The sequence below is a fragment of the Mixophyes fleayi genome, chromosome 2, assembly GCF_038048845.1.
Source record: "Mixophyes fleayi isolate aMixFle1 chromosome 2, aMixFle1.hap1, whole genome shotgun sequence".
Classification (NCBI taxonomy): Eukaryota; Metazoa; Chordata; class Amphibia; order Anura; family Limnodynastidae; genus Mixophyes; species Mixophyes fleayi.
In genome coordinates, this window is record NC_134403.1 from 25132098 (window position 1) to 25155205 (window position 23108).

General features: G+C 40.5%; 1 protein-coding gene across 1 annotated transcript in view; it reads left to right on the top strand.

Annotated features, from left to right (window-relative positions):
• Window positions 1-23108, top strand: part of TMEM135 (transmembrane protein 135) — a 265659-nt gene that overhangs the window by 227701 nt on the left and 14850 nt on the right. Inside the window, exons 7-10 of the mRNA XM_075198696.1 lie at window positions 9785-9826; window positions 13485-13631; window positions 16162-16231; window positions 21419-21586. Of these exons, the coding sequence (XP_075054797.1) occupies window positions 9785-9826; window positions 13485-13631; window positions 16162-16231; window positions 21419-21586 (427 nt within the window). The remainder of the gene's footprint in view (window positions 1-9784; window positions 9827-13484; window positions 13632-16161; window positions 16232-21418; window positions 21587-23108) is intronic.

A 23108-nucleotide genomic window follows, 5' to 3' on the forward strand; every position in this document is an offset into this window, starting at 1 on the left:
TTAGTAATAGAAAGTATCCACAGAACGATTCCCTGCCCTAGTATAGCTTGTTATTCAGAAGTTATAGCAGTGGTTTGTGCTCCATCCAGTCCATAAACTAAAAATATACATCCAGAAATATTGACGGTATGTCGGTTAACACACAGAAGAAAAATAAAGTGGCAGCCTGTGTATATATTTCGCAAATCGAGGTATGGTCCACAGAATATGCACTTCATTCTATAATAGAGTATAAATTCCGGTAAAAGCAAATTTTCAAATACAAAGTCGAATGTTAGCGCAAAAGCGGAAAGTCTCACCTCTGCCAAGCCGCCAGCCTCGCCACAGAAGTTGCTTCACGCGATATTTTGCCAGAGCTTCACTCATCGCTATGGTCAACTCAGGTAAATTAAGGTAACAGTTATGCAGTTTGGGGCACCTGATTTGAAGGACAAACAAAAAAAAACCAAAAAAAAACACATGAGCTCATACGTTCTAGATTAGTCGGATTGTTAGCAATAAAACAAACCAGGCCATTGTGTAATAAGTATACATACACATAGTTTTCAGCAACTGGCAGCTTGAAGCCATTACATGGTAAACACACACGGCACAGGAATTTATTGAACTTATGGAATTGGTTAATGCTTCGGAAAAAAAAATACACGATCCTAAAGTGTTTAAAACAGTTTGCAAATAATCCTGCTCCAGGTCATATGATTGTTATAAGAGGCGACTACTTTTACTGAACATGTAAATCTCCTGAATGAAAGTGTCACGTTTTCTTTTGCTTCCTGCTGTCGTGAATTTGTTCACGGACTCTGTTCTTTACTGTCTGCCTATTAACAAATCATGGCAGCGTAGTGTCGTGCCTTATGTGGGAACTACTCATATATTTTTTACTACATCGATCTTAGAAAAAAAAACGTCCTTTCCCAAACAAGTCAGCACATTTCATGGTAGAATTCTGATGACAGTATATTTCCTTTGTTGTCAGAACAGGCTTCAAACTCTCCGTCCCTACTGAGTGTCTCACACCCCATAGCATTTTAGTGTGTTGGATGAGCAAATACGTTTCCCTGTTGTTGCCTGTCCATCAGCTTCAGTGGCTATAATAGGGTTCACACATTCGGGGACATTGTTACTTTGTAACGAAAACTACATAACACTGTGTTGAGCTAAGATACCTTGTAAAATTTATTTAAAAATATCTTTAAATTTCACAGTCTTGATCTTGTTTTCTCTAGACTTTGCTCAGTTTCTGATTTCCTTAACACTCCTTTCCCCCTCTCGGATCATCACCTTATTAGATACTCGCTCACCCCCAGTTCTTTACCCTCCCTAGTGTCAAACTCTTCCAAGCCTCCTCGTACCCGCAGGAATATCAACTCTATTGATCTTCAACAGTTTTCTACCTCTCTCCAACACCTTCTCTCCCCAATATCTACATTCTCCTCCCCTGATCGGGCAGTACCCCATTTTCATCAAACCCTAGCAACTGCCCTGAATCAAGTTGCTCCAGCGACACTACATACTCCACGTAGACTTTGTTGCCAACCGTGGCACACTAAAGTAACACACACTCTACATTAACTTTCTCGTAAAGCAGAACGTCCCTGGCGTAAATCTTGTGCCTCTAATGATTTAATCACATATACTGATATCTACCACTCCTATAGAAATGCTCTGGACACTGCAAAACAAACATACTTCCAATCTCTCATCTATGCTCAGGTTTCTAACCCCAAACGCCTCTTTAACACATTTAACTCTCTTCTGAATGCTCCTGCCCCAAATCCTCCAACTACCATCCGTGCCCAGGATCTTGCTTCCTATTTCCAGGACAAAATAGATAAGATCAGACTTGAAATGGTATCATCTCCCTTGACAAGCAATCAGCTCAACTCCTTTGTAGCACTCTCTGACACTCTCTCTTCATTTGATCCCACAAATGAAGAGGAAGTTTCTACTCTCTTCTCATCTTCCTACTCTACCTCTTGTCTTCTTGATCCCATTCCTTCACAAATTAGGAGATCCCTGTCTTGTGTGCTCATTCCCTCTCTAACTAAAATCTGTAATTTATCTCTTTCTACTGGTATTTTTCCATCACTATTCAAGTATCCAGTGATTATTCCCATTTTAAAAAAACAGAATTCTGACCCTAACTCTCTCGCAAATTACCGCCCCATCTCCCAGCTCCCATGCCCCTCCAAGCTTCTCGAGAGAATTGCCTACACTCGCCTCACACACTTTCTTACAGCAAACAACCTATCGGATCTTCAGTCAGGCTTTCACTCTCAACACTCCACAGAGACTGCGCTAACCAAGGTTGTCAATGATTTGATCACAGCAAAAAGTAAAAGCCATTACTGTCTTCTAATTCTCCTGGATCTCTCTGCTGCATTTGACACTGTTGACCACACTCTCCTCATACAAACGCTACAATCCCTAGGTCTTGAAGGCACTGTGTCCTATCCTGGTTCTCATCCTACCTATCTAATCGCTCCTTCAGTGTTAATTTCTCTGGATCCACCTCTGCTCCGCTTCCTTTATCAGTTGGAGTTCCACAAGGCTCAGTCCTAGGTCCTCTGCTATTCTTGATCTACACCACTTCTCTTGGAAAACTAATAAGCTCCATTGGATTTCAGTATCATCTCTATGCGGATGATACACAAATTTATCTATCCTCTCCTGATCTTTCACCATCTGTGTTATCTTTTCTGCCATTTCATCTTGGATGTCTTCTCTCAAACTCAATCTTTCCAAAACTGAATTAATAATATTCTGACCCAAAAACAGAAGTTTCCTGACTGACATTTCTATTTCTGTTGATGACAGGACCATAAATCCCACCCCGCAAGCTCGCTGCCCAGGTGTAATTCTTGACTCACAACTATCATTTATTCCCCACATCAATTCCTTATCTAAATCATGTTACGTACATCTAAAGAACATTTCCAGAATACACACATATCTCACACAAGAAACAGCAAAAACCTTAATTCATGCACTCATCATCTCCCGCATCGACTATTGCAATTCCCTCCTTACTGGTCTTACAAAATCAGACTTGAACCCCTACAATCTATTTTGCACGCAGCGGCTAGATTGATTTTCCTTGCAAACCGTTCTTCCTCTGCTGAGCCACTCTGTCAGTCTCTACATTGGTTGTCTGTATTTCAACGAATCCAATATAAAATTCTTCTACTAACATAGAAGGCCATCAACAAAATTGCACTGACATACATCTCCTCACTTGTCTCAAAATATCTCCCTACTCGACACCTCCGTTCTGCACAAGATCTACGTCTCTCCTCCACTCTCATCACATCCTCCCATTCCCGGTTACAAGACTTTTTCGGGCTGCACCCACTTTCTGGAATTCCCTCCCTCGCACAGTAAGACTTTCCTCTAGTCTCCAAACCTTCAAGTGTTCTCTGAAAACCCACCTCTTCAGACAAGCTTATAGTATTCCTCTACCACCCTCTTAATCTCCCCTATTACCACCCTCTACACAGCTAACACAAGACAACAACCCTGTGACCAACATTGCCACACACACAGCCCACTCAGTACTTTTACCTTTGCATTATAGCTGGTCCAATGTACAATATGATGTAGCACGTGCCCTTGTGTTTCAAACTTCCATTGTCCCATAGATTGTAAGCTTGTGAGCAGGGTTCTCTTACCTCTCTGTCTGTATGTATTACCCAGTATTGTTTTATTAATGTTTGTTCCCAATTGTAAAGCGCTACGGAATTTGCTGGCGCTACATAAATAAATGATGATGATATGGAAAGCAATCATAATGTCGTCCTGCAGGGGGAGCTGTTGCTATTGCTTTTCATACTTTCCTGACTTTGGCTAAAACAAGTGTGCTATAAGGAGTTATAGGAAGGAACAAAGGTGCAATTCAGTGCGTGCTGTTTTGTCATACAACATGGTCTATGGGCATAACGGATGCCATGAATAATTATGTAATCTGTAGTTACACTATTTTATTTTATCTAAACTGAATTTTATAGTTGTATTTATTTCCTAGATAGTCAGGGCTATTTTATTTGATTAGATAGTGATAAATAATTGCTAAAAACACTTAATAAGGATACCAAGTTGGTCAAAGTATGTGGACCATTACATTTGGGATAATATACTCACTACTGTAGATTATATGAATAGTTATGTTACCATATAAAGCATGAGGCTGTAAGTCCTTTAATACAGGTCACAGAAATCCAAGGTGAAATCTCATTTTAAAATTTACAGCGTATAATACAGTAATTATCCTAATAAACACTGAAGTGATGACAGAACTCACCGATTATAAACAATGACATCAGAACTCACTGTTTATAAAGTCAGTGTTTACAAGAGTAAACGTTTTCACCATGTTCTCCTTTATAAAGTACAGCTCACAAGTTTACTGTGTACATTGCCACTCCAATGCCCACGGTATAACGTTCATGCCCACCCTGCAAAATAGCAAAAGGCGGGATGCTACACATGGGTTATCCTAATAAAATCTCCACTTGAAAATAACACTTTTTTTTTTTGCTAGTTTGCACTGTCTTGAATGAAATGCATAAAATGTGTATGAATAATCTGGGTAGCCCAACCATTTTAAAAACTAGGCAACCTACAGTATTAAATGAGTTTATTAAAGCCACAATGGGGGAGATCTGCGTATTACGATACCCCTCCCCCATCCCATGGCTGCTTAATGTTTCCTGTAGTGTATGTTTTTTTTATGTCTGGTGATCGCCAAACAATAACTTCTAAGGGGCCACATAATTTGAAGATCTGTGCCCTCCTCCCCCATCCCTGGATTTCTAAATGCTTTCTGTAGCCGTCCACCAATGTTATAGAGATGAATCAACCTTTTAAGTAACCATCCGAATGAGGTCACCTTGATGTGGTAGATGGGCGAGAAGATTTCATGTTTAATTAGATATTTAGTTTATTCAGATATTATATTAATGTGGCTGGAATGTGCTCCTCTATCCTTGTTCTGTATTTTATAAAATTAGTCACAGTGGTGATGCAGCTTTTCTAACATTTGCCAATTTTGGTTGTGTGCAGATTAACCCATACTTGCCAACTCTCCCGGAATGTCCGGGAGACTCCCGAAATTCGGTTCAGTCTCCCAGACATTTCTCCCGCATCCTGGATTTCACAGAGAAATTTCGCGATTCTCGGTGATTGACGCCATTTTGGAGGGCGGGAGGGGGCGGGACGAGGCCAATCGCGTCATTTTGGCCCCGCCCCCCGCGACGTAAATTACGTTTTCGCGGGTGGCGGGACCAAAATGACATGTTTTACCTCGTCCCGCCCCCTCCCGCCCTCCAGTCACGCCCCTTCTCCCGGAAACTTGTTTCCGAGAGTTGGCAAGTATGTATTAACCCCCCTCTTTATTTTTTCTGTTTAGATATTTTAATATGTTGTTTTCCTTGAAAATGTGTTTTGTCACTTGTCAGTCTTCAGTCTCAAGCTCAGTATTTCTAAATAACACAAAGGTATTATGGCGTTCCCAAAATCACTGAGACTCTTATCAGTTTCATCAAATGAACACATAAGGTCATAACTTATGAAGCGGAAATATACCCAGCACGGGGAAGTTAGTGAGGCCAGGAGTCTTGTCTGCACAAATTTCCAGTGTCAGACGCTTAAACTTTTCAGAAACCAGATATTGTAAAAATAGTCCAGAACTAGTGTTAACAACACTTGTGGGCAGGTTAGAAACATGAGCTCTGTGTGACTGTGTGCAGACCCAGTGTGACTCCGCTCCAGACAGGCACGAGCGGAGTATAAAAAGGTGTTCACATTTTACTATTCTATAGCTCTAGTTTCTTGTAAAATGGACCAATCTGCACATGTACAGTCAGGATGGGAAGAACATTTCTCACTAGGGCTAGTGCCTGGTGTATGGAGACATCTAGTGGCAGAGGGATATATTGCAGCACACAAAGCAGTAAGGGACTTGTAAGGTCATTCACACTATAGGGGGAATTCAGTTGCCATCGATATGTCGCACAAATTGGCGGCAATTACGGCAACAATCTTTGCTAATTTTTCTTCACAAATCTATGGGGTGTGAGGAAAAATTAGCAGAGATTTTACAGAAATCTCTGCCGAAAAAACGTCTCCAGAACGTCCATGAGACACTTCATCATCATCATTTATTTGTATAGCGCCACTAATTCCGCAGCGCTGTACAGGGAACTCGCTCACATCAGTCCCTGCCCCATTGGGGCTTACAGTCTAAAATCCCTAACACAGACTAGGGTCAATTTGATGGCAGCCAATTAACCTACTAGTATATTTTTGGAGTGTGGGAGGAAACCGGAGCACCCGGAGGGAACCCACGCAAAAACGGGGAGAACATACAAACTCCTCACAGATAAGGCAATGGTCAGGAATTTAACTCATGACCCCAGTGCTGTGAGGCAGAAGTGCTAACCACTAAGTCACTGTGCTGATTGAATTTCCCCCTTTGAGTTCTCTGTATTAAGGCAAATATATTTGGGTCCACCGGAGGCGTACTCCAGAGGATATGTATACATGGTAATGAGATTAATCATGGTCATGCAGCCTGATCCACCGTGTTCTCTGTTCACACTAATATTTCACTGTTTGGTTCTGTTGGATAATGCTGATGGTTCTAAACTAGCTTATGTGTTCTGTTATAAGAAGGCATTTGCTGCATGCGGTTTTACCAGCCATTCACCCTTTGATAAATTGTCCAAAATGATAACAGAGCATTTAAGTTTTAGCCTAACACTGTTTAATAAATAGATCCCTTACTGCTGAATTATGCAAAATTTTGCATCCAAATCCGTAACTGGTCAAATAATCGACATTTTGAACATGTAACTCCTATCTACAGTGCTCTATGGTGTACGACTGGAGGGATGTTATAATCACCTCCACCTTGAAAGGGAAAAGGGCGTATTCTCGTATCTGAAGCCACCTGCTTGATTAGCAGTTATTTTGGAAAGTAACAGGATACTGCTTGTCTTTATGAGACACACTCTCTCCTCTGCGGGCTTTGTGTAGCACAATGCATAAGAAGGTTTACGCAGAGCCTCTATGTATTCCGTGGGTGTTTGTGCAGACTCCAGCACCTACGGATGGCTGCCAAATCCAGAGGAAATCACAGTAGACTATAGGAGGTCAGCCCACATTGTTTGGAGGATTTGGAGACCCGAGTAAGGTGACGGTGTATGTTACAGCTTACGTCATGTAAAGCTGCAGACTTTCCTGTCTAATGTACCTGACACAGCGGTAACTTGAGACCATCTATTCATCCTCCAGTTTCTGAATATTTACCACCAACACCTGCTGTGTAATCTCTGACGGGTTCTGAATCGTGCAGAGTACAAGACTGGGAATGGAATATAGCGGCAGCTTTATGTACTGTAGTATAACAGTAAAGAATAAAGTTATCCTCTTCAGGTAAATAGGTGGGACTTTATTCCAAGTACCAGTAATTTATTAACTGAAATGTAATTTCACCCATACTCTGGCTCTGGATGTTTAAGTTTGGACAAATACACAGCTGCATAGTGCTAATTGCTTTCCCTTTGTACCCAGGGTGTGTTTCTCCGCATCTGTTGATATTGTATGTTATTGCCTGGTGCTGCTTTCTGAGATCTTTGGTGCCACCACCTTCTCTCTCCAGACCACCGTCGTATTCCTCATCGTTTATTTATAAAGCTCAGCAGGGTACATCAATACAAAACATACAATAATTGTACATAAATACAATAACAGCATAAAACACACACAGCAGTACACTTGCCTAATATGGTAAATAGCACAATACGGCAAACCATTTACAGCGAACAACGTAACAGAGGCACACATACAGGACCGTCGGATAGAAGACTAAATGTAGAGGACCCTGCGAGTCAGAGCTTACATTTTAAGGGAGGGGTCGGGAGACAGAAGGAGTGACTAGGACTGTGCAGTAGGGGCCATCGCCCAGGGCTCAACGCTGAAGGGGGGGTGCCATGTCTGAATATTTTAGGTTAGTTTGGTTAAAATTGAGAACAAGGGGGAGTGGCATTTTTGTTTCTCGACCCAGCTGCTAAAATTTTAAGTTACGGCTCTGGACGGAGTAGATGGGGCAAACATGCAAGAGAGGGAGCAGATGACAAAGTTGGGGTCTAGGAGGAGGGACGGTAAGCGAGCAAGGAGAGGTGGGCTTTGATGGAGCACTTGAAGGGTTTGTGAGTGGGGGGGGGTAGTTTTTTAGAGTGTATTAGGGAGTTCCGGTGGTGAGCAGCAGCTTGGGAGAGAAGTCTTGGAGCCTGGGGTGGAAGAAGATAATGAGCCAGGGATACGAGGTGCAGGTCAGAGGTGGAGCCTAGAGGTCAGGCAGGGTTATATCTTGATTAAAGGTCAGCGGTGTAGGGAGGGGAGACACTGTGGGGGGCTTTGTAGAAGGGGAGCTTGAACTGGATTTGAAAGGAGGAGGGATTTGCAGAGGGCTTCAGCAGATAAAGGAGAGAGAGATTAGTCATGGTGAACTGAGAGGGGAGAGTCAGGAGAAAGGGAAGATAGCGAGGAGAAGGTTACAGTATTCAAAGCAGGAAACCATGAGCAAGTGGACTACGATTTTAGTTTCCTCCTTGTATTAGGAAACCGCATAATATCATACTTGCCAAACCCCCCCCAGCGAGAGTTGGCATTTCTCCCGCATCCCGGAATTCCCTTGTGAAAATGGCGTGATTCACCAAGAATTTGACGCGATTATCGGTAAATCGCGCCATTTTCGCCCCCTCCCCCAGCAAAACCCGTCATTTCCGTCGCAGGGGTGGGGCCAAAATGACGCGTATAGCTGCGCCCCACCCCCTAGCCACGCCCCTCTCCCGGAAACAAGTAGGTAAGTATGACTAATATCTTGAACAGATCCTTCTTTATTTTACTAATTAAATACCACATAAGCACCACCCCCAAATTACCTCCCCCTACATGAATTACTAGCATGTCGTACACAGTCACCTTACTGATGCATAATGTGTATTAATAATAATAATCTTGTATATAAAAATCATATACATACTGCTGATCATACTGATTAAAAACGATGATCATATATAAAACCAATTAAAAGCATGTAATATATGCAAATATACTGTATACCCGCAAAATAAGACCCCCAATTATATATACTGTTATTGTTGTATAGAACAGACTTATGAAAAATATAAATGTGTATAACATAAATGAATATCAAATATAGATCTAGAAATTGCAATCTAGAAATTTCTTTAGTCTTTGATCTCATTTAAAAATTTGGGAAGAAAGATCTAAGCTTAAATATTCAACAGGGTTCTCTCTGACAGCGCCTCCTACATCAGCGTTAAGGTTGTTATGTCTGTTTTAAGAACATATATTTACAAATTGGTCAACAATGATACATTTTATTTATCTTTAGTTAAAGTTATAAAGATAGTAAAGTGATTGTATACAAGAAGATCCCGTACACGTCAAAGGGACATTAAACGTGAAAAGTTCTCGAAAAACATGCAGAAAATGCTTATATTGTATTTATTCCTGCTATACAGCTAGTGGTCTCTGTTATCAGGTGCTGAGGAGCCGTCCAGGAAGTCTCAGGGACATAAGACAAAAATCTTCCTCCACTGTGAATTATTTTTGGAAACATTTACATATAAGAAGACCAATTGACTGTTAGATCTTTTATATATTTCAGGTCTTATATGTTAATTTATGTGAATTTACTGATGGTTAAGTACCTCTTCCAAAGTTCCAGTGCAAATAAATCATCTTTCTGTTGTTTCAGGTGTAAGGACGGACTACAGGGATTTGCCTTTTCAGCCCTTAAGTAAGTTAAACTCTGATATACTAAACATTCTAGAATGTCCTAGATCATTTGCATATTTGAAAACATTCTAAAATATTTCGCAGAGCTGATGCGTCCGTAGAGGTTGTGTACAATACTGTCTTGGCGGATCTGCCATCACAATCCCCATCGTGGAACACTAGATTCTAAATCTTTTTTTTTTTTCGTTCGGTACCTTGAAGTTTATAGATTGAATTCAGAGCCAGAGTTTGTGTACTTTGGGTTTGACAAACAAACTTTGTAAGATTTACAAGCAACTTGACCTTAATCTAAACTTTCCAAATACTGCTGGTGTTCCTGGCGCTGCAGTGGAAGAGCTGTACTAAGCAGTATGATTAGTGGACGTTTTCCGTGAAATACTTGCGCTGACTTTGGCTTTAGTGCTACAGTCAAACTCCAGGAATTTCTTTTGTAATAAAAGTTTATTTCTGTGTTCTGTTAATACTGTCAAAAATATTTATTCCCAACCGCGTTGTCTAGACACAATAGCTGCGTCATATGTTTCTGCTAAATAAATTAAAGTTAATAATAATTATAATATCATACATACAATACATGTTGCAAACATTTAGAGTTCATTGAAGTCTTATAAGACATTGAAGTTTTATGAAGACAGCATTGAATTACATGTATGGTTTTCTCCCATTCATCACCACTTGCACCGTGTCTGGTCTGGAGTTATTTCGCTGTTCCGTGACCCGGGGCAATTACATGCTTTCGTGACTGGGGTAATTTCACACTTTGGGTGAACTTTGTGTAGTCGAGCTAATTTCACATTATTTGCGGGACAGATACGGATTTCTTTTGGTAGCATAGTGCAATAAATAACTGGAGGGAAAAAAGACAAATTAGCAAAAAAATTCACTTTTCAATAATCTTCCCATAAGTTAATTTTACACACTTTTAGTGCAAAATAATCAGTCGACTACTATACCTAAGTATAGGGCCACTAAATATGTGTGCAGTATGTAAGGTATGATAGCTAGATATGGCTTAGACTATCTCAGACTTTGTTTTTATAATTAATCCTCTTTTAAAAATAGAATCAATTTTTAAGCTTCTAACGATTGGTTAGTCTCAGGTCTCCCCCTATACTCCGGTATAAGATGTGTAATAGGCTAGAAAGATGTATATGTTCTCAGGTGTTATAAATAGTGCGTAGAACGTTAAGTGGGCGAGGTTAGAGTAACGGGTTATGTGGCGTGTTAGCTGGTATCTGTGGATAAGCGAGTAGGTTGGGAAAGTGGGATGGACTGAAATGATTGGATAGTGGGACAAGGGGAGGTAGATGGTAAGAGAGGTAGAAGTGTTGGGTTCAAGGCGCTAAGAGTCAATAATAGAGTGGAAGGTATGAGCACAATATTAAAAAGCTATAATAATAATAATAATAAAAAAGGAAAATTAAACTAGAGAGTGCGTTACAGAGAGATTGCACTTTGGAGAAGCACATTTCTAGGCTCTCATGCTTAATTTAAGCCATAAATGAGGCTGTACCAAGCAGTATCTTAGGAGAAAAACTGGCAATGTATTTTAGTAGAGAGTCAGTGTGTATGTTGAAGCGCAGTGGTCGGACATCCAGAAAGGCGAGTACAAAACCAAGGCGCTTTGTGGTCTGAACGACCTCTGCAGCATGCGTTCCCTCTCCCGGAGTCATGGAGCATTGATCAGCATTAAGAATTATATTTTTATCGCAAAGGCCGAATCCATCCAGAACTGGTGGGAATAGGTTACTTACTGGAGGGTCCTGCAGTGCCTCTAACAGGAGACCCCCCTCCCCTCCTATTAGAGGTTGTCTAAACATCTCCCAATGAACATCTCATTTCCATTAGGAGCTTTGACAACCTGAGTAAGGCTCACTGATATAGGAGACAGAATCCTAGCATTTTATTTTAAAACACCTCATTCCACCCAAAAGTAAATTCTTAGTTTTAGTTTGGAGCCTTCCAAGTAAAAGGACAGCTAAAAGTGCAGATAATTAAGCTCTTTTTAAAGCGCTCCGGAATGTGCTGGCGCTATATAAATAAATGTTGATGATGACCGCTAAAAGCGCAGATAAAAAAGCTTTTTCACAAAATTAATTATTGGGTAGTTACTTGACCATATAACAGAGATTCTGGTTTGTCCATTCCCTTTAATTATTTAAAATCTTAATTTTGGTTAAATTATTTTACCTTAAATGGCCTGACTGTTTGCACAAAAAGGGGAGGTCCCCCCATGTTACCTGCATCCAATAGCAGAGTGTGATACTGATACTTTCTAAAGCCAAATTTGTAGCAATAAAATAATGATATAAGATCAGCTCATTTGGTCAGTCTGTTGTATCATCCCAAGATCGTCCACTGGTGACTACTGAACACTGGTAAAAGGCTCAGCCGTTCTGGTTAAGCAATATGATGAAGGAGTCAACAGAAGCGGATTATTAATGAACCATATAAGATTAGATATTAATAAAATGCATTGAGAATCAAACATGACAAGTTTATCTTAGTACATTGTAATACACATTTCAGCATTTCAATAAACATTGCAAACTATGTTAATAAAATATCATTTTGTAGCTGACTGCTGACGTCTTTTTCATATTCTGTAAGTAAAAGCTCCTGACTAACTTATGGTTAGATACTCTCTAGCAGAGTGTATCTAACAGTAAATGCCTGAAGTTTAAGAATCTAGATGGTCCTCTGCCTATGTCTGGCTCACAATATGACAATATCTGCCTCAAAGCAGTGTTTTCAAATCCTCTAAAGTTTTAGCAGTGGTCAGACATAGTCAGAGGATTGTATATACCCCTCTCGCTGATGAGGGAAGAGGCAGAGGGCTTCATATGCTCCCGCCGCGCAGTTTTTGTGCTTACACCAGTTGGGGTCTTTGGTAACTAGTTAGAAGAGCTAAATGTGCAAATGTCCCATTATCCCAGGATTTAGGGCTTCTCCCTTTAATAAATAGACCCCTATATTTTTAAATAATTACAGTAAGATTGGGAGGTCTAAGCAGGAGCGCTGTACCAGATGGATTAACCTTTAAAACACTTGTTGATTTAGTTAACAGCAAATAAAAACTTTAGAGTGTTAGGTGTCTTTAATAACTCCATGCATGACACTCTAGTAAGGTCCGTTCTACGTGACAACATTGAAAGAAAGACTCCGAATGAAGTCGCTAGGCTGTGCCTCATATCAGCGCTGCTGTCATCGATTAATTTCAATTTAATGACTGAAACTTAGTGACTCCAGTTAGCGAGGAAATATATCAAGGCCGGGGAAGATATGAAATGCTATTTTGATTATTAATAGAGGAGCAACACTGTATAGATGTTAGTGGACACCCGACAGCGATCCTGCTGTCAGCGACAGATCACAGAGTCAGCGAATCGGAAAGTCTCCGGTCAGATGACAAATAAGCTCACTTGTTAATGAGCAGTTAATGTGGGTCCTCAATATGAGAGATGCTAAAGGCCATCACAGATGATCAATATGGGAGAAATCACCATACAGTGGAACCACTGTCCATGATGGATCACAAGTGAATTGTGGTCGGGGAGACAGGTGAACTTATGATTTCAGATTGTATTCTGCAGATGGTAAGCAGTAGTTGAATGAGGAGATAAATGGACACTAACAGCACTGTTTCCTTTTCCGACCAGATTCATCGTGGGAAAAGAAGAAATCCCGGCTCACTCACTGTTGCCTGAGACCATGTATGCCAAAACCGGGAAGAAGAGCACGGAGCGGACAGAGACGTCTCGACGGATTAATATATTTTCCTTCATAAAGAGACTCATGGACTCAATGTAAGTACAGGCGGCATTAAAAATAGCGTTCATTTACCTTTATCATGAAAAAACGGTAACAGAAATGGAAATCCCAAAACCCAGTCAAAACCATATCCTTAAATCCTGTAAGTATATCAGCCTTGGGGGAAATATCAGCATCCCGCGTTCTCATGGATTGTCTTCCTGTGTGGTGCACAACATGTTTCACATACAGGGCCACAGAAGAAGAATACAGTCAGAGACACCGCGCACTGCTCCCTATTATCACACTATTGTGCAATCAGGCTGATGTCTGTTTATTGACCTCACTCTGCTTCACTGTCGGTGTCAGAAAAATCTGGTGAAATAATATGCAGATATCAGATGTCAGAGAGGAGATGTTATATGATGACGTATTATGTGAATCTCTGTGTATTGCTGAGATTAATAATAACCCTAAAATAACGACAATGCTTATACTGAACTAAATATGTCTCTATCAGTCTGCTGCTGCAGATGCCATGTTAGGAGGGAGGTTCTTCTGCAATTAAATAGGCAGAAGGTGATTGACAGCTAGGCAGACCGTGATTGACAGTTAGGCAGACGGGGATTGACAGCTAGGCAGGCGGTGATTGACAGCTAGGCAGACAGTGATTGACATCTAGGCAGACGGGGATTGACAGCTAGGCAGGCGGTGATTGACAGCTAGGCAGGCGGTGATTGACAGCTAGGCAGACGGTGATTGACAGCTAGGCACATGGTAATTGACAGCTAGGCAGACTGTGGATTGGTGGATTCATACACAGGGGCGGAGCTAGTGATGTCACAGCTGCTCAGTCCCCACTTTTTGACCTGCATCAGGACCCATGTATTAAAGGCATGGGAGCAGCTTCAGCTGCCTATAATAGGCTGGGCTGCTGTTACTTTACCTGTTAGAAGAGTAACACTGAACAGTGTATTTTGACCTCATGGTTATCTGAAAATGTTAATTTTGGTATTTAGCAGTACGTTTAAACGTAAATAAACAGCATTGTAATATTACATTGTCCTTTTAAACATATCCAATTGTGCCAGCGAGAAATATGTTTATCCTCATAGGCATGTGGATTTCAGCTCTGTGACCAATGTCCCAAATAATCCTCTTCTCACTACAATAAGTGGGAAATGACAAGATAGTGTCAGAACAGCAGATTGTTTCATGGAATACTGGAATACCATCTCCGTTCAGCTGCTGGACCCAGGAGTATATGTTGATGTATGATCCAGATCTGAGTTCCTTCAGACGATCCTATGCCACCTGATACTTCAGGGCAGCTTACCCGCCTGCTGTACCTAGAAGTACCAGCTGTGCTTGGATATTTTATGGCACATTGAACCCAGACTATGAACATTTATATTGCTGTCGTAGAAAGTCTGGGTCCATAAATATGATCATCCACTGGAGATGTGATTTAGCATCTCAGTTGGTTTTATATTTACAGCATTGGGCAGAAGATGAACAGTATTCTGTTCTTAAAGGTTTCCCAAAGCTGAATCGCCGTAGCCCCAATCTGAGCAGAATTAGCGCTATGCCCACTTCTCTGGGCACTGCGACCAACAGATCACCAATGGACGGCCAAGCTCCACCTTTGGTAATAGCTGCTTCCACAACTTCTGCAAACATAGACAACAAGTGTCCTGGTTCTGTGTCCACCAAAGAGCCTGATGCCAAGCAAAGGGAGTGCATCTACTATGAACTGGTGAATAACCGCAAGGGTGCCCCTGCAGCACAGAGTGACAGCCTTCTCCATAACCAGAACAGGAAGGACGTTCAGTTAAGATAACTGGTGAAGCAGCTGAGTTCTTGAGATTTGTACAATGGCTAATTCATCTTTCATGTCTCCACCTTCGTATAGACATTTAAAATCATTGCAAGAAGAAATGATTTAACCCTACTGTCTCCATATATGTACCATACCTTCCAGCTGTTCCGATGCCCGAACCTTGAAAGTGGTGGAGTTTACTTGAGAGGACGGAGCTTCATCCAAGAATGGGTGGTTGGGACGGGGCTCATTTTGTCCCGATTATGCAGGTCTAAGTGTTGGGAGGTATGCGTTTACCCATTTGCAGGTAAAAATGATGATGTTCTAAGGTGTACAAACCTTTTATGGATGATATAAGGTCGGCAGACTGTGCAGCTCATGCAGAAATTACAGTTTGCAGATTAGTAATAAATCGGAAGGATTAATGGAAAACATACTGGGATAATAAAGGTAGATGGTTGTACAAAGTATTTTGCTTTCTTAATACATAATGTCTTTGGTCTGCTCTGTGGAAAACAATGTAGTGTGTGTGATGATTGGCAGGTTCTTCATAACACAACTGGAAGTGGATCTCACACACAAACGCCTTTCCCAGTTTATTTAGAGTTTCCATACTAGCTATATATCTTATGTCTCGTTCTGTACAACAAGCACGGCATTTCCAATACAAAGGTCCTGGTGAAATGGTTTATGTTTATTTGTCTGATACACACACATTTTTATTTACACTTTGCATAGTTGTGTGTGATTTATGCCTCTCTTTATAGATGCAAACACGGGCCAAGGCACAGATGTTGCAAACACTACGAAGACAACTGTATCTCTTACTGCATTAAGGTACGTTGATGATGTCTAAACATCCACAGATTGGAGAGCAGCGAGTAATTACACCAGGATGTACTGGCTCGCAGCCAGAGAGGGCAGGCGTGTTGCTTTGAAGACCCTTATTGAAAAATATTCTATGAGTAAGTGAGCCAGCCTTTTATGTCTATCCCTGGGCCAGAAACCTGTTCCAGGCACATGAATATTATCACTGTTAATTGGGATAAGACATTTAATCAATCAAATTAGTTAGTAATGCTAATGACTTGACCTAGACTGTTGAACTCGCTAGCTGCTGTCTGCAGTTTTGCATACAAATATCCTAAGTCCTGGGGAATGGACCTGTGATTATCTTATAAATAATGTACATTGAAGGACAAATGAAACAAATACAGTGGTTCTAATATGTATATAATTGTTATATGTCTGGGTTCAAGGAATATAGGCCAAAGTGTGAAATGTTAAGCCAAAGTTGACATCAGGGATCAGAACAATACAATGGGTGATGATAAAGATCTCTATGATAAAGGAAAAAAAAACTATTAGGATAATGAATCACACTTAGAGAAAAGTGAGGGCTCCAGATTCTTGGACGCTGTCATTGGAACAGTCTAGTGTTAGATATGCAATTCAGAGAGCATTTTTATTACCAATATACAATACAAAGGTTACTCTAGTGCCAGATATACAATACAGAGCATTCTAATGACCAATATACAATACAAAGGTTACTCTAGTGCCAAATTTACAATACAGAGCATTCTAATGACCAATATACAATACAAAGCATACCAATGACCAGTATACAATACAGAGCATTCTAATGACCAGTGTACAATACCGAGCATTCTGATGACCAATACACAATACAGGACATTCTAATGACCAGTGTACAATACAGAGCATTCTAATGATCAGTATACAATGCAGCGCATTCTAATGCCCAAGATACAATATAGAGTATACTCATGACCAATATAGAATACAGAGCATTTTAATGGCAAAAATATACAATACAGAGCATTCTAATGACCAATATATAATACAGAGCATCCGAATGACAAATATATAATACCGAGCACTCTAATGATCAATATACAATACAGAGCATTCTAATGACCGATATACAATATGTAGCATTCTAGTGACAATATACAATACAGAAAATTCTAATGACCAGCGTACAATACAGCACATTATAATGGCTAGTGTACAATAAAACATTCTAATGACCAGCGTACAATACAGAGCATTCTAATGACCAACAGACAATATAGAGCATTCTAATGGCAAATATGGAATGTGTAGCATTCTAATGCTCAATATACAATACAAAGCATTCTAATGTCCAATATACAATACAGGGCATTCTAATGCCCAGCATACAATACAAAGTATTCTAATGTCCAATATACAGTACAGAGTATTCTAATGCCCAGTATACAATACGGAGCATTCTAATGCCCAGCGTATAATGCAGGGTATTTTAATGACCAGCATACAACACAGAGCATTCTAAAGACCAGTATACAATACAGAGCATTTTAATGACCAATATGCAATGCAGATCATTCTAATGACCAATATACAATGCAGAGCATTCTAATGACCAGTATGCAGTGCAGGACATTCTAATGGCCAGTATACAATGCGGAGCATTCTAATGATCAATATACAATGCATAGCATTCTAATGACCAATATACAATGCAGAGACCTGTATACGATAAAAGGTCTACTGACCTCTATATAATTCAGAAAACATTCTCCCCGCATCTGGATAATACAAAGAACATTCTGTGATCACTTTACAATATAGCGGCCAAGGCACAGAACATTTTAGTGACAAAATGTGCAAAACAATAGTTAGGGGGGATATCCACCCATCTGGTATTTATTGCAATTTCAGTTCCTTCCCCACTTCGGGGCCTATCTTCTAGCTGAAAGGACCACTGTGATATGGAAGACTCCAGGAGATCTAGCTAGAGAGCTTGATATTGTGCTAGTGCTTCAGTGCAATATAGGTGTGGGATCTTGGGGTCACATTGTGGCCCCCAGATCTGTTGGTCTGCGGAAAACCTTCCATGGAGGTGCCTCCATTCCTTTCAGACACGGTGTATGGGCTGCTATGCCTGGACACGTTCTACATTTATACTACAGACAATGTGTATTGCTGTAATTAGAAGGTAGCACAGTACTATGGGAAATTGTTCCTGACTGGACATATGTAACAGCTTCAGGAGTTTATCATAGATGAAAATACTTTAGGTATGAATGCAGGGCTAGGTTCCCTACAGAGAAAGTGAGGATCTGGTTGGCATCGTTTTGTAACATGACATAAAGTATTGGTTGTCTATGGTCAGATAATAACCTTACTGCTAAAGCGGAAACCACTCATTTAGACAATTATAGCATTGGTAAGCATTGTTCGTATTGGAGTGAATGGAGGTGAACCGGAGAACGAGGCTGAGAGTTATATAGTGGAAGGAGCAGGGTCTCCAGCAGCACAGAGTAGTGGTGTGAGGCTCCTGTCACACAGACACACCTATATATAAAACAAATTTGATAAATTGAATTTCTAGTTGTTCAGGGACAATTCACCTGAATGCAGCCATGTGAAGCTGGTTTATGGCAGCGATTATCACATGTAAAACATCCTTTGACAAAGACAGTGAAAGTATAGTAATTAGTATATTACAGTGAGGGAGGGGGGAGGCAGTAGTGGTCATCAGTCCAGCTGTAGAAGATGTGGATTAACATTGTTCCCCAAGAAGTTTTTCTTTTTTAAAATAACCTACACCAATTTAAGGGAAAAAATGGTCATCTTAATATGTTTAGCTGAGAATATGTGATACGCACGATCCTCCCCATTAAGGTGAATGAGACTGACCATTTACATGCTGGTCAGGTAACTCCCGCTCCCTCTTGTTTAGCTCATTACATGATCTTGCTTCAGAGTGTTCTATGTGGTAACAGAGAGAGATTGGAAAGACAAATAATAAATAAAACATGTTTCTAAACAAATTATACATTTACATCATAGACTGGATCTCCAAATATATTATATATGTGTTACACTACTGCCACCTAGTGATGTGAAGTGATGGAGACATTCTAGTTGCCGGAATACACAGTATAAGCACAATGCTGGATTTTATAAGATTGAAGATTATTATGTTTCAATTTGGAAATGGTCTGTAAAGTAGGGTCAGCCTGATTGGTGCATGTACAAAACATGTATCTATAATATAAATGTCTAGTGGCGTGTGTTAGTCTGTCTGTATGTGGAAAAAATAAAACCAAGCTGCAGCGCCACCTGCTGGGCGGAGTTATACACTGACCTACTAAATTCTTAGTGTGTGTGGAAAAAAAAATTCAGAAAGGGCTGAAATTTGGTATACTAAGATGTTTTTAATTTGTTAATTGTTAAAAGTGTTTATAAAGATTTAAAAAATATATATATATATTTCTTGAAGGAGAAGTGACAGTTGGGAGTGGTTGGTGGTTGCCGGGGGTGACAGTGGGGAGTTTTTAACAGCTTAAGTAGCTTGATTTGACTAGAATGCATGTGTATCATGCACGGGTTAACTGACCTACTAAATTCTTAGTGTGTGTGGGGGGAAAAAACTCAAAAAGGGCTGAAATTTGGTATACTGACATTATTGACGAGTTGAGGGGTCAAACTCATTTTCGTGAGGTAATTTTACCTCATGAACACACATGTGTACAGTGGCGGATCCAGGGGGGTGCAATCGGGGCAATCGCCCCCCTCCCCCCCCCCCCTAGCAGGGGTTTGCTGCCGGCGGCTGCACAGTATGTGCAGGTCTGTTTGGCAGTGACAGTGTGCTGCCCGGCTGCTCTGATTGTGTTTTAAACACACCGTCCCTGCCTGTCACTGCCGAGCGGACCTGCACATACTGTGCAGCCCCCGGCAGCCTCAGAAGTCGGAAAGGGGGCGGGGCCTAAATCACCCCGCCCTAACATTCCCCCGGGGAACAAACATTTTCTAGAATGCATGAGTATCATGCACGGGTTAACTTGTATATTCATATCCTTCAATCACTGATATGCAGATATTGTTATTTAGCTTCTCTGAAGCAGTGAGAGATAACAGTGTTACTAAGTGCAGAAACACTGATATAGCAAGGTAATATACTAGCATTAGTCCTGCCTGCCCAGCTCCTGTACACAAGGGCGTTAATTTGATGTGGTTGAGATATGCCTCAGAAAAAATATAACTGGCACGGTGGCTCAGTGGTTAGCATTTCTGCTTCACAGCACTGGGGTCATGAGTTCGATTCCTGACCATGGCCTTATCTGTAAGAAGTTTGTATGTTCTCCCTGCGTTTGCTTGGCTTTCCTCCGGGTGCTCCGGTTTCCTCCCAGACTCCTAAAAAAAACATACTAGTAGGTTAATTGGCTGCTATTAAATTGACCTTAGCCTCTCTCGTATCTATATAAATAGTTGATGATGATAATGATGATGGGCAAACATCAGGTGGGCACACAGCTCGATGTGAATGCAGCCTGCATTATTGCTTTGCGTTCATTAGCCCTTTAAGCATAATTTAGTAGACACACGTGTAAAAATGTACATGTATGTCTTGAGCTGCATGCTGTGTTATCGCCTTTATTACACAGCCTTCTATAGCAGTAGCTAGGGAAAAGAGGGGGGGAAGGGTACTTACCTATTTGTGGAGTGGCCTCTGAAAATTCAAGGTTTAGGTTTGTGGATCAGATCCGTTGTCCCAAATTTTGGGGGCTTGGAAGTATTGCTGTAACAGTCACACACCGCACTCCTCTCTCCTTAGCTCTCAACCAGTTTCAGGAGCGGGTGGGGGGAGGTCGATGTTCTGCCCAACACTCTGTCCATCAGTGAATGGGAAGAGCTCACATGGGAGATTCGCTCAGTCTGTTTTAAACAGGCCAAGCGGTATTAGGTGATAGGAGTACGGCGCAGGTCCGTTACAGCCAATCAGGGGCCCCGGTGCATACACACAATATATAATTACATTTCTTACTAAGTACTCATTGAACTCAACCAAACAAATCATTTAATTTTAGAAGCTTTGCTTTTAACTGTTAAATTATACTTTGATCTGCTGCTCAATAAAGCTTTTTTATAGCTAGTATTACAATTTATAACTGTAAATGAAAGCTACTGGAAAAGACTCCGATATGTTTTTATTTGCTTTGTTCTCAGGGATTCATTCGAATGTTCAGCGTTGGGTACCTGATCCAGTGCTGCCTCCGTATCCCGTCTACATTCAGACATCTGTTTACAAAACCTTCCCGACTACTGTCTCTGTTTTACAACAAGGAGAACTTCCAGTTGGGGGCTTTCCTGGGGTCGTTTGTCAGTATTTATAAGGTGAGGGTCTGTCAGGGCAGACGGGAAATATTCTAATAGAGGTGTTGTACAATGATCCCATATAATAAGACCTTAAACCTATATCATTACACGGATTAAAATATTCAGGCTAATTCCACAGAAAGCTGAACATCCTGTTTTGGGTGACGTTCCATTTTAATACACAATAAAATATATGTCCCATTGCTTAATGCAGCTTTTTTTTTAAATTTAAGTAACAAGCTATTGCAGATATATTTGGAACATTTTCATAACTGTTACTGGACTTAGAGCTTCTATAAAATGCAATGATCAGTTCGTAATGGGGTTCATACAGTTTACATTAAAAGGTAAAATAATCTCTCATAATTTTTGCTATTTTGCTGTGCTGCTTTCCGCAGGATGCTAGAAGTAGTGAGACATGGGACAGAAGCCTGTCACTCCGCTTCTATAAAATGATGTCTTCTATAATGAAGCAAAACAAATATAATACAAAGGTGGGGAAAAAGCACATGGGGACAAAAAAAACATACATCTATATTTTGTAGTAAAATATGTAATTTGCATAAAATTAAAAATCTTTATAATAAAGAAGGAGCTTTTAGAGTGAGAATGGTGGAAATTATGTCGGTGACACTTTAACAATAATGTTAATTTACAAACTGCAGAAAATACGTTCCTGTTCTGCTTTTTTTTATCAATTATTCTTGATTAATCAGCTAAGTGTAATTCAAGGTGTACCCCCACTTTCCATAAAAGGGGATGGGCCTATTTTTCAGGGGTCCACCTGCTCATGGTGGGAACCGTGAAAAATCACTTCAAAATTCCACCTATTGCCAACACCTGCACACGGTGCCGGCTGCCATTTTGTAGCACCCATTCCCATGGTGCCCTTGACTCGCTCCTTCACTGTGCTGCCATTTCCTGAGACAAATCCATCATGGCTGACAGGAAACCCTGCAGGAGCAAAAAGCTAATTATGTAAATGCTATTTTATTTTCAATTGAAAATGATTTATCTAGTGGTAATACCGTACTCTTGTACATCCTCTATAATACATTTTTTATTTTCCCTTTTTGTACCAATTTCTATAATTCTCATATTCATTACTTGCGGTCTGATATAATGGCCGTATTGTAAGCGTGTCACTCCTTCATGACCAGTAGCTCTTAAATATACACCCAGTGGAGCGTTAACTTGCTGTAATTGAGGAACAGAGTTGGTAGGAGGTAAGAGGGGGTTCTGAATGGTGTGTGCAGAATATTGGAGGGTACAATGACATATTTCGTTTTATATTTATCTTATACAAAATGTAGATGTTTATTTACACCTTCATTTCAAATGATAAACCTTGGAGGTGTTATCAGGAACTGTTATTAATGTCAAAAATTGTAAAACGAGCCATAATAATTGTACAATTTTTTAGCCTTTATTATTTTTTAATTCTAACGTCACCTCCTTTAAGCGCCACAATTGGGGCTGATTTCCTAAGGACCTGTTATTGGTCATTTTAGTAGATCCCTGTACCCAATGTAAAACTGAA